The sequence below is a fragment of the Cyprinus carpio genome, chromosome A5 (genome assembly GCF_018340385.1).
Source record: "Cyprinus carpio isolate SPL01 chromosome A5, ASM1834038v1, whole genome shotgun sequence".
NCBI lineage: Eukaryota > Metazoa > Chordata > Actinopteri > Cypriniformes > Cyprinidae > Cyprinus > Cyprinus carpio.
This window is the reverse complement of record NC_056576.1, coordinates 7,726,825-7,739,802: the sequence shown is the minus strand read 5'-3', so window position 1 is coordinate 7,739,802 and position 12,978 is coordinate 7,726,825. Positions and strand designations below refer to the sequence as shown.

At 38.0% G+C, this 12,978-nt stretch overlaps 1 protein-coding gene across 1 annotated transcript in view; it reads left to right on the top strand.

The window, feature by feature from the left end:
* The first annotated feature begins 4,668 nt into the window (after window positions 1–4,668).
* LOC109053016 (cyclin-G-associated kinase-like) overlaps window positions 4,669–12,978 on the top strand; it is a 43,506-nt gene continuing 35,196 nt past the window's right edge. Inside the window, 4 exon segments of the mRNA XM_042752641.1 lie at window positions 4,669–5,040; window positions 10,815–10,876; window positions 11,643–11,702; window positions 11,941–12,055. Coding sequence (XP_042608575.1) covers window positions 4,896–5,040; window positions 10,815–10,876; window positions 11,643–11,702; window positions 11,941–12,055 — 382 coding nt within the window. The 5' untranslated portion in view covers window positions 4,669–4,895.

Here is a 12,978-nt window from a genome sequence, read left to right as displayed (position 1 = left end):
TACGTGTTTATATAGAGTAGAAAATTATACAGAATTATATTTTGCATACAATTAAGAAAAATGTTTCAGGTTATGCATGTAACCATGGTTCCCTGAGAAGGGGAACAAGTCACTGCGTCCCCCAGTGGGTGCTATTGGAAATGCCTCCAGCAAGAACAGTGTCTGAAGCATGAGTCTAAACATGACAATGATCATGACATTCGCAGACAGCAGCCTATGACGTCACAACTTGTGAGGCCAAGAGTAAAAAAATGCACCTGTAAAATACGTCATCCACTGAGATGTGCAGAAATTCCTGAAGCATGACAAAAGGGAAGCAGCGTCTCATTCCCCTTCTCAGGGAACCATGGTTACATGCGTAACCTGAGACGTTCCCTCTCGAATGGGAACTCTACGCTGCATCCCCCAGAGGGTGCTATGGGGAACGGTATACCCATGCCGCCATGCTGAAGGAATGAGTGCCAAAGACATCAAAGAAATAACTCTCTGTAGCGAGAGGAGGCCTGACGACACTCACAGTAGATAATCCAGCTCTTTGAGTTGAGGCCTCAGCATGACGACTCTATAAAACGAGAGGACGGCTATCTATGTCCCATGCTCAGGATATCCTATAAGGAGGCTCACCGAGAACTCTCAGATGCTGTCCTAACGGAGCTCTGGCAAGTGGAGGCCTCAATATTTTTACTCTGTACAGTGAGTGGAGGCCTGACAATGCTCGCAGTAGACAAGGAGGCTCAAATAGAGCCCAACAATTTAGCAAGCTGCCTAACCGAGCTCTAGGGTCGAAGGTCTCAGCATAACGAGAGGAGGAAATTGAGAGGAGCCCAAACTGTGCCCCACACTCAGGACGTCTTGCAGAGTAAAGGCAGTAACTAAGGAGACTCACAGAGACCCTACTATTTAGTAAACTGTCCGAAATCGATGACACATTCACAACCAGCCTCTAATGCCGAACCATCAGTAAGGCAGATGATGGAAAGAAACATGCTGCCAAAAAAATCATGGGTCCAGCTTCAGGGTCAGATGTAAAGGTGCATCATAGCGTCCACCCAAACTCAGTCAGGAGATGGTGGGGGGAGGGGAAAGGAGGCAGATGTTAATTAGCCTCTGGGACCCTAGAGTACTCAGAGTGATTACTCTGGATCACTTCCCTGAGATCTTTCCTTCTCCCTCTAGTTTTGTGCCTCCTCTGTCGTTCTCTACCACTCGAAGGAGGGGGAGTGCGAGAAGCAGTGCTTGCCTTCTGGTCTCACCTCCAGTCCTCAGACTGGGAAGGACCAGCCCCCTTCATGGCTTGAGACCAGAATTGGACTTGGACCAGTGTGGTATAAAGGTTTTAAAAGTGGAGTGCACCTTCACCTCCCAAAACTTCCCAACCACCATCTCGACGGATGTGCTGAAAAGCTTGGAAGGTGAAACCATTTCTCCTTCTCCCCGATGTCTGCCAGGTTAACCCAAAGATGTCTCTCCGTAGCCAAGGACCGATCACTGTGGCAGTTTGTTTTATGGCACAGAGAGCCAAATCCTCCAACACCTCCGGGAGAGTCCCTAGCCCTGGTCCAGGTTCTTTAGCAGGTCAGTCTGGTAGGCCTGGAGCACAGCCATCATGTGCAAAGCCCCCCCCCAGCCTGACCCACTGCCGCATATGCTCTGCCATTTAGCTCTAATGTAACACACAGTGACTTAATCGGCAGAGACAGCGTCTTCAATGTGGACGCCTCACCAACTGAGAGATAGCTAACCAGCGTCACTTCATTTGGAGGCATCGACGCATAACCATATTCCTCCATCCCATCCACATCAGCATTGTGTGCCTGTGAATAATGAATGCGAGCAGAATATGGCTTTCCAAAAAAGTTCATTGAGGCGGCCACAAGGGGGATCGTGCTTCCATGGCAAATCTAAAATTTCCTTGGCACGAGACATAACTTCCAACAACTCATTTATGTGGGGCAGGTGAGCTGTGAGTGCTCAGAGACATTGTCAATCTCAGCAGCCTCTCCCTGATCAGATGATGAGAGAGACAGCACGTCATCATCCGGCAGCTCGCTCTATTCACAAACTGAAACAAATGGTCTCCTGAAGACTAGAAAGAGGGTGACGTATTTTACAGGTGCCCTTTTATACTCTGGGCCTCACCAGTTGTGATGTCATAGGTTGCCGCCTGCCAGTGTCAAGTTCTTTGTCGTGTTTAGACTCATGCTTCAGATACCAGTCATGCCGGAAGCATTCCCCATTGTGCCCTCTGGGGAACGCAGCATAGAGTTTCCATTTGAGAGGGAATTGAGTCTTTAATTTTAGGGCCATAAATATTTGTTATAATATCTTACATGATATGTGATATTTCCTCCTTTTACTGTTACTTTAAAAGTTTTTTTTTCACAATATTAAAATAGAAAATTACTGTAATATAATATCACCATAAATGTAAGGCAGTACGCCAAATATTTTACAATTGAAACATTATATGATGTTTGCATTATTGCAATTATGGGGTAATTAAAATGCAAATATTAAACACTCCAGGTGACTGTAAGTAGCTGTGATATATGGTATAAATATATTGTTGATAGCGTACAGTCGTGGCCAAAAGTTTTGAGAATTACATAAATATTGGAAATTGGAAAAGTTGCTGCTTAAGTTTTTATAATAGCAATTTGCATATACTCCAGAATGTTATGAAGAGTGATCAGATGAATTGCATAGTCCTTCTTTGCCATGAAAAATAACTTAATCCCAAAAAAAAACCTTTCCACTGCATTTCATTGCTGTCATTAAAGGACCTGCTGAGATCATTTCAGTAATCATCTTGTTAACTCAGGTGAGAATGTTGACGAGCACAAGGCTGGAGATCATTATGTCAGGCTGATTGGGTTAGAATGGCAGCTTTGACATGTTAAAAGGAGGGTGGTGCTTGAAATCATTGTTCTTCCATTGTTAACCATGGTGACCTGCAAAGAAACGCGTGCAGCCATCATTGCATTGCATAAAAATGGCTTCACAGGCAAGGGAATTGTGGCTACTAAGATTGCACATAAATCAACAATTTATAGGTTCATCAAGAACTTCAAGGAAAGAGGTTCAATTCTTGTAAAGAAGGCTTCAGGGCATCCAAGAAAGTCCAGCAAGCGCCAGGATCGTCTCCTAAAGAGGATTCAGCTGCGGGATCGGAGTGCCACCAGTGCAGAGCTTGCTCAGGAAATGGCAGCAGGCAGGTGTGAGCGCATCTGCACGCACAGTGAGGCCAAGACTTTTGGAAGATGGCCTGGTGTCAAGAAGGGCAGCAAAGAAGCCACTTCTCTCCCAAAAAAAACATCAGGGACAGATTGATCTTCTGCAGAAAGTATAGTGAATGGACTGCTGAGGACTGGGGCAAAGTCATATTCTCCGATGAAGCCCCTTTCCGATTGTTTGGGGCATCTGGAAAAAGGCTTGTCCGGAGAAGAAAAGGTGAGCGCTACCATCAGTCCTGTGTCATGCCAACAGTAAAGCATCCTGACACCATTCATGTGTGGGGTTGCTTCTCATCCAAGGGAGTGGGTTCACTCACAATTCTGCCCAAAAACACAGCCATGAATAAAAGAATGGTACCAAAACACCCTCCAACAGCAACTTCTTCCAACAACCCAACAACAATTTGGTAAAGAACAATGCATTTTCCAGCACGATGGAGCACCGTGCCATAAGGCAAAAGTGATAACTAAGTGGCTCGGGGACCAGAATGTTGAAATTTTGGGTCCATGGCCTGGAAACTCCCCAGATCTTAATCCCATTGAGAACTTGTGGTCAATCCTCAAGAGGCGGGTGGACAAACAAAAACCCACTAATTCTGACAAACTCCAAGAAGTTATTATGAAAGAATGGGTTGCTATCAGTCAGGGTTTGGCCCAGAAGTTGATTGAGAGCATGCCCAGTCGAATTGTGGAGAGGTCCTGAAAAAGAAGGGCCAACACTGCAAATACTGACTCTTTGCATAAATGTCATGTAATTGTCGATAAAAGCCTTTGAAACGTATGAAGTGCTTGTAATTATATTTCAGTACATCACAGAAACAACTAAAACAAAGATCTAAAAGCAGTTTAGCAGCAAACTTTTTGAAAACTAATATTTATGTAATTTTCAAAACTTTTGGCCACGACTGTATGTTGCTTGTACAGTATATAGTCTGTTGTTTTCAATCACGTATGCTTGCATTATATTCATTTTTAATAACACATGGTACTTTACCATTGTATTTTGGACACTGTACAGTAACGACATATTTAAAGTACCAAGTATTACCATTTGATGATTCCATAACTTTACCATGCTAATTTTTTTGTAAGGGTATAGTACCAAAATTAATGTTTTTGGGTATGGGACCCTACATGCACTGTTGTATTACCATGTAAAAACCATGGTACATGAATTTCAGTATTACCATCTGATGCCATCCTCACTCAGCCACAGTATTTTAGACAGCACATAGCCTATAGTTTTAAGATTCAGCCGTCAATCATTCATAGAATTTGATCATGGATGCATAGAATTCAGTGCACTTTAAAACCTACAATTCAGTGACTTCCAATCACCTTAGTCACTGCTACGTTCTAGATCTGACGGACAGAAAGACCTGCCAAACCAGAGCAGAGTTTGAAAGCAACTCTCTCTCAGTGTGTGTGTATGCGCGCGACGTCACCGCCCCACGTCAGCACCTTGCGGAAATAACGTTGCCGCTGTGAGAGAGCAGGTCGATCGGAACCAGTACTCGGGATGTTTTCACACTAGAATAGAGACTTTGACATCCAAATTAACGCTCTGTTATCTAGTTGCGCCACCAGTTGAGTTAGTGCACTTGTTCTCCCATCCGGTGCCGGTTCCGGTTCATAGGCGCAACAGAAAAAGAGGGACACAGTATGTCCCTGTTACAGTCAGCGCTCGATTTCCTGGCCGGGCCCGGCGGATCAGGTGCCGCCGCCAGCCGGGATCAGAACGACTTCGTCGGGCAGGTAGTGGAGCTCGGCGATCTGAAGCTCCGGATCAAACGAGTCATCGCGGAAGGTAAAAGATCCATTCAAAATAGCTTCACGCTAGTCATGCTAACCCCTGCTCATGATACTAGCATGTATTTTATTTAAAACAGCTCTAAATTTGATGGTAAAATGTCCTTAATATATTCTCATTCACATATATAAATATTAGGTTTAGTATATATGTGTATATTTGTGATTATAGTTTAATGACAATGGACTTAAACTAGCTGGCTAAGTTGTTAGCTAGTCACTTGGCTATGATACACCTGACATGCCTCGAGAACATACAGATGAACATTTACAATATATGAGTAACTTATATGTTGTAAATGTTCATCTGTATGTTCTCGAGGCATTCAGGGATATGCATGTATGTATATGTATATTGTTATATTCCGTGACTGAATATGAATAGTAACGTTAATATAGTTCATATTCATATTCCATAAGTTGATCTAAATTTATTTAAATGCACCTGTGTACAGAATGTATTCATACAACATGGTATGTGTAAAAAACAAACAAACTAAAAATCATGATGGGTACCACTGCTATGTTTTGTTAGTGGTATAATTCCTTATAAAATGTACCATAGTATCACATATTTATGGAAGCCTAATCCTGCCATTAAAAATAAAATGTAAAAGTAATTGTAAATTATATAAAAAGCCAGAATTCTGAGTTTATATCTCACAATTTTGACTTTTTTTTTCTCTCTGAATTTACATCATGCAATTGTTTCCACCACAAAATAAAACATAAACGCTAATTAGTACTTTAAATGGTCACATTATTAATATATCTCACATTAATATTGTAGCAATTTACAATAGTACTGAAACCGCGTTATCTCTCTGGTCATCAGTGTCACATGATCCTTCAGAAAGCAGCTGATTTGCTGCTCAAGAAACATTTCTCATCATTATCAGTGTTGATAACAGTTACGTTGTTTAATACATTTGTGGAATCCAAAGTTCTTTGATGAATAGAAAGTTCAAAAGAACAGCGGTTGTTTGAAATATAAATCTTTAGTAGCATTGTAAATGTCTTTACTGTCGCTTTTAATCAATTTAATGCATCCTTTCTAAATAAAAGTATTAATTGAAAAAAAAAAGTAGTGCAAATAGCGTTACTTACTTATATTATGGACATTCATATTTTAATTATTGTCTGTCATAGTGGGGTGTTTTGTTCAGAGCCATTGAAATCTGTTGGATTATAACAGCAACATGTCCATAACTGTTCAGCCCATCATTGACTTTCACTTTGAAGCACTGGCTCAGGTTTGTCAACACTTACAGGCCTTGAATGGAAACAGAAGGCATTCTGGGTGAACAGGAATGGATTGCATGGTGGTGGTGAGGCGTAGTGGTTAGAGATCTAGGCTGTTAACCAGAAAGTTGAACTCTGCAACTGATGAACAACTTCAGGTTTCTCCTTGGATGATGAGGTTCTTTGGATGAAGGCATCATTTAGATGACAAAGTATCTGACATGGTATTGTTTGTTTACATAATTCTTTGCATCGCATTGGCATTTTTGGCCTGTAATGTTGACCAATATTATTAGAAATTGAGTCCAGAAATAGCTTTCATTTGAAAAGAACAGTACAGCAGTTTATGGAGCAGTAGGCTACATGTTTTGTTTACCTGAAGTCTCTTGCTCCTCCTGTTACTTTTCGTACTGTTCTTTGCAAATTCGCGGTGCGTGTGAATGTCAGTGCACTGTAACGTGAAACTGGAAAGCTTCCTTTGATTCATGCAGCCTGACTCAGGCCCCCACTGGTATTCATTTACCCGTTACCATGGTTACAGGCCCTTTTGGTCACTTGAGGATTATTTCACAAGTGTCCATAAATACCTGGCATTGTCACTTTTGTTCATGTAAAGACATACACACCTGACACAATCTGTTCAAGGAGCCATACTTACAGTATTTCATTGTTTGTTTTAAGAATCAGTCATAAAATGCTTGTATGATGTGAAATAGTCATACTTTGTTTTATATCTTCATGCATAAATAAACATACCTATTTACTTCCTTGATACATGTTCCTTATTGTTCATGAAGCATGTTTTGCATATCATTGTGTGTTATTGGAGAGAAAAATGTTTGTGTTCATCTATACAGGTCCATCTCAATAAATTAGAATGTCATGGAAAAGTTCATTTATTTCAGTAGTTCAACTCAAATTGTGAAACTCATGTGATAAATAAAATCAGTGCACACAGACTGAAGTAGTTTAAGTCTTTGGTTCTTTTAACTGTGATGATTTTGGCTCACATTTAACAAAAACCCACCAATTCACTATCTCAACAAATTAGAATATGGTGATATGCTAATCAGCTAATCAACTCAAAACACCTGCTGATCTGACAGTTTGATTTTGGCTCACATTTAACAAAAACTGCTGATCTGACACTTGTCAAGAAGACAATCATAGGTCACCCTTCACAAGGAGGGTAAGCCACAAACATTCATTGCCAAAGAAGCTGGCTGTTCACAGAGTCCTGTATCCAAGCATGTTAACAGAAAGTTGAATGGAAGGAAAACGTATGGAAGAAAAAGATGCACAACCAACCGAGAGAACCGCAGCCTTATGAGGATTGTCAAGCAAAATTGATTCAAGAATTTGAGTGATCTTCACAAGGAATGGACTGAGGCTGGGGTCCAAGGCTTCACAAGGAATGGACCACAGACGTGTCAAGGAATTTGGCTACAGTTGTCGTATTCCTCTTGTTAAGCCACTCCTGAACCACAGACAACGTGAGAGGCATCTTACCTGGGCTAAGGAGAAGAAGAACTGGACTGTTGAGTGGTCCAAAGTCCTCTTTTCAGATGAGAGCAAGTTTTGTATTTCATTTGGAAATCAAGGTCCTAGAGTCTGGAGGAAGGGTGGAGAAGTTCATAGCACAAGTTGCTTGAAGTCCAGTGTTAAGTTTCCACATACTGTGATGATTTGGGGTGCAATGTCATCTGCTGGTGTTGGTCCATTGTGTTTTTTGAAAACCAAAGTCACTGCACCCGTTTACCAAGAAATGTTGAAGCACCTCATGCTTCCTTCTGCTGACCAGCTTTTTGAAGATGCTGATTTCATTTTCCAGCAGGATTTGGCACCTGCCCCACACTGCCAAAAGCACCAAAGTTGGTTAAAATGACCATGGTGTTGGTGTGCTTGACTGGCCAGCAAACTCACCAGACATGAACCCCAGAGAGAATCTATGGGGTATTGTCAAGAGGAAAATGAGAAACAAGAGACCAAAAAATACAGATGAAGGCCACTGTCAAAAAAAAACTGGGCTTCCATACCACCTCAGCACTTCCACAAATTGATCGCCTCCATGCCACGCCGAATTGAGGCAGTAATTAAAGCAAATGGAGCCCCTACCAAGTATTGAGTACATGTGCAGTAAATAAACATACTTTCCAGACATAAACATACTTTTTTTTTTATTATTCTTTTTTTTGTTGTATTCTAATTTGTTGAGATTGTGTATTGGTGGGTTTTTGTTAAATGTGAGCCAAAATCATCACCATTAAAAGGACCAAAGACTTAAACTACTTCAGTCTGTGTGCATTGAATTTATTTAATTGGATTTATTTAATACACGAGTTTCACAATTTGAGTTGAATTACTGAAATAAATCAACTTTTCCACAACCTGTATATAGATATGTATATATAGGTATTACATCTAACTTGTTCCACCTTAAAAATGACTTTTAAAGGTGAACAACTGTGACCTAAAATATTTACTTGAAGTACTGTTTGAGATTTGAATTTAATATTTCAATAATTTAATGACACATTCACATATTCAGGATTCGCTAATGACAGTTAATGGTCGCATGACATGCAGGGAAACAAATTAAATATTTAGTTTTAATTATTATTATTATTATTTTAATTCTAATTACTTGCTTTTCATCGACTCACAAACCCCAGTTTGGAAAACCCTGACATAGACCGTTGGTTAATAGTTAATGTTAACTGATTGTCATATAGCTATTTAGGTAGAGATAATAATCTCATGATCAATTTTGACCAAATATTTACTGTTTTCTGTTTTTACATATTCAGACTTTTCAGTCATTGACTCAGCATTCACTCTACTGATAGATAGATGATGTTTTTTTGCTGAGATCAGTGATTCATTAATGTTGTGTAGTGTCATAGCTGCAGATGTGATGAGTTCATTCTCTCTGTTTGTTGAATAATGACTGCTGAGGGCAGAAGTTTCTTTCTGTGTGTGTGTATTATTCATGCTCTCTAGAAGACTGACTCTTTCATGTTGCATTTAATGAGAATTTTATAATGCTGGAAAGGTTGTCTGTTACTGACTCTCATGTGCCACTCAGAATTTTTTTTACCCTTTTAAAATAGACTGGTGCCAGTTGCGTAAACAGCCACTATTTTAAGTCTATGTCTTAAGAACTGGTTTCACCAGCTAGCAATAGGCAAGGGGTAATTGGTGACATTCAGATTAGACCAATCTACTTGTTGGTAGCTGAATTAAAAAAAGTTAAGACCAGTCTTAAAGAAAAAAAAATGAGATGACTAGCTTTTTAAGACTAGTTTAGGGCCCTATGAAATCCATTTTATTTTTTACTAAATTCTGTTTTTTCCATTTTAATTTTCCTGGATTCAGTTTTTTTCTGTTTTAATTTTTCTTGACTCCTTTTTAATAGTAAAATTAAATTGTATTAATCAAAAAGCATGTCTAATGAATTAAAACCATGAAACATTTTCACATCAATTTATTAAAAGTTTAACAAAAACTACATGTTTAGGGCCCTATGAAATGTTTTATTTTTTCTCACCATATTTTTTATTGTAACCAAATTCTGTGTTTTAACATGTCTGATTAATTATTTTCTTAAAGTAGCCGTATGATTTTTTTTCCCCCTCAGAAATTCTGTGTTGTGTATTTACATTTTTCTGGTTATCAAATGAAGGCATAAAACATTAATTTCATTTATCTTTTAATTACTGAAAATTAAGCAAACTTTAGTTTTTGGCAAACAAAGGGGATTTACTATTAAAATTAAAGAATTAAGAAATGTGTGATTATTCCTTAAAAAATAATGTTTGTTTCATTTTAGTAGTAGTAGGCTATGTACATTCTGCTGAACAATAGTAATAGGCACAATGTCTTCAAATCAAACCGGACTTTTATTTTGACAGGTTACCGTGAATACCTTTACAGTTCTGTGTATGTGATATAACGCTAGTTTTACTCTAATCGACTGCTCATGAAGTGACTCTCAGAGCAGTTCTGGAGATGTTGTTCATGTGTTTACATCCTCATTTAGAGAGACGGCAGACGCTGAAATCACCGCGAGCGTCACGCGCGCTTCTATATGTTTGTAATAAATGAAGCCTGTTTCTGCGCCATTCATTAACAGAGACACGCAGAACATGCAGGATACACATTTAAATCAACTTTTGCGGCTTAATATTTACAGATACTAGTCTATATCGCGATTTGATTTAAGTGTAATGACCTACTTTTGATTAATTCATTCAACTAAATTCCGTTTTTATGACTGGATTCCGTGATTCCGTCCGCATTTTCTGCATCACGGAAATCATAAAGCCCTACTAGTTAAAACAGTTTCTGCAACCGGCCCCTGATTCCAGACACTTCTACTTATCTTTTGGGAAATGCTTCTGTTTCACGTCCTGTTGGAGCCACAATCCCAAGTCAGCAAAACTGAATCTGCCAAAAATCCTCATTCAGATTGGTGCCATCACAGTCGACCTAAAATAAACCTAATGATGAAATCTGTTTCCTCTCTTATAGGTGGCTTTGCGTTTGTGTATGAAGCCCAGGATTTGGGCAGCAGTAAGGACTATGCGCTCAAGGTATGATGACATATAAATTGTGTTAACATTTAGATTATTACAGTTGATTGACTGCCATAATTTGTACTAATGAGTTAATTATGCACTAAACAGAAGTGAATGAATTAATGCTATTAATGCTAATGAATCTTTATGAGGGCATTTTTTTGCCATATACAACCATATAATAGTGTTTTTATTGTGAGCTAAAACTAAAAATTGTTTACAATGATTGAAATAAAGCTGAAGAAAAATAATATAAATATTTGACTTAAATATAAAAAATCTAAACAGAAATTAGTAATGATGCATAGGCAACTAACTGAAATTAAAAAAAAAAGTTTATGTACTAATTTACTGTAACTGAAACAAGAATAAAGCTAAAACTGAAAAATTATAATAAAAATAATACACTTAAACAAAAATATAGTATAAAATATAAAAATAAAAATAAATAAAAATATTAATAAATGCTGCAATAGTACAGTATATAAATAATACTAAAATAGCACTGACAAATAAAAACTTGTCAGTTGTTCAGAAAAATGTACATTGCACATATAGCACTAGATAGGCCTAGAAATAAAATATGACATCAAAGATTACATAACTGATGAGGAAATTAATTTTAGAGGCATTTATTTGTCCCTGTATTTTAGGTATTTGGGGCATTTTTCTTACTTTCTGTGGTACTTTTTCCTTTTTCCTGTTGCTAAATAGTCACAACAGATTCAAGAAAGATCTGAAAAACGTTTGGATTTTTATTGATTTGTATGTTTGTGTGCAGAGACTTCTCTCCAATGAAGAGGAGAAGAATAAAGCCATCATTCAGGAAGTCTGCTTCATGGTAATAATTCAAAATATTAATACAACAAGTTTACTACATTATCACAGCATTATAACTAGGCCCTTTTTTCATGGCTGGTTAAGCAAAGATATTGCTGGCATCTCGCACATCTGTAGAGCAGCATTTCTCTGTCACAAGTTTGTGGGGGAAAAAAAATAATCGGAGCATTACCCTGTAAAATAAAACCTTGCTAAAAGCTATAGGATGCTTGATCTGCTTCTCCATGTGGTCTGTGTAGAAAAAGCTGTCTGGTCACCCCAATACTGTTCAGTTCTGCTCCGCTGCATCCATCAGTAAAGAAGAGTCGGACACAGGCCAGGCTGAGTTCCTCATCCTCACAGAGCTGTGCAGAGGTACGTACACTACATCACATTCACACAGGAGCAGAAAATGATGGAGAAGACCTTCTTAAAGGCACATTTAATTGTGATTTATTCAAGTATTGTTATTTGCAGTTATTGGATGACAGAATGTAATTTATGCATCTAAAAGTTACTTGTTGTTATCTAAACATTTAAATCACACACAAGGCAGTTTTTAATACAACTTTTTAAAGTACAGTATATAATTGTTTCTATTTCCAGTTCCTTGTTGACATGGTGTATGTTTTTTTTTTTTATTACAAATGAATTTAAAAATACATAAAATAATAAAGACAACAGGTTAAGTGAAAATAAAATGAATATGTAATATAGCGCATATACAGTATTTTGCAAACACAAAATGTGCCATTGGAGATAGGGCTGCACGATTATGACAAAAATCATAATTTTTGATTATTCCCTTGTAATTGTGATTATTGATTACGATTATCACAATTTACATTGAATGATGTTTATACCATTGTTTGATGCAACCACATGCCGTATTTTTATATGAAAATAAACAAGCTGAAAACACTCTAACTGAAAAACTTTGTGCTTTTTTCTATAGTATTAAGCCTCAAATTTCAACTATACATCGGATTGGTTTATTCTTTAAATTATAAAAAAGTAAAAATATGAATGGTATTATAATGTTATACTAAAACTAAAATTAAAATAATGGGAAAAACCCTTAAGATAACATGTATAAAGAAAAAAATGTGGGAAAAGTGGACTTTGAACGATTAATTGCCGCTTTGAACTATTACGTAATTGTGGCATCCATAATTGTAATCGCGATTAGAAATTCGATTAATTGTGCAGCACTAATTGGAGAAGAGCTAATTAAACATCACCGTTTCAGACAATTGATTTGGCCGTCTAAAACACATTGTTTCAGGTTGCTGAAATTT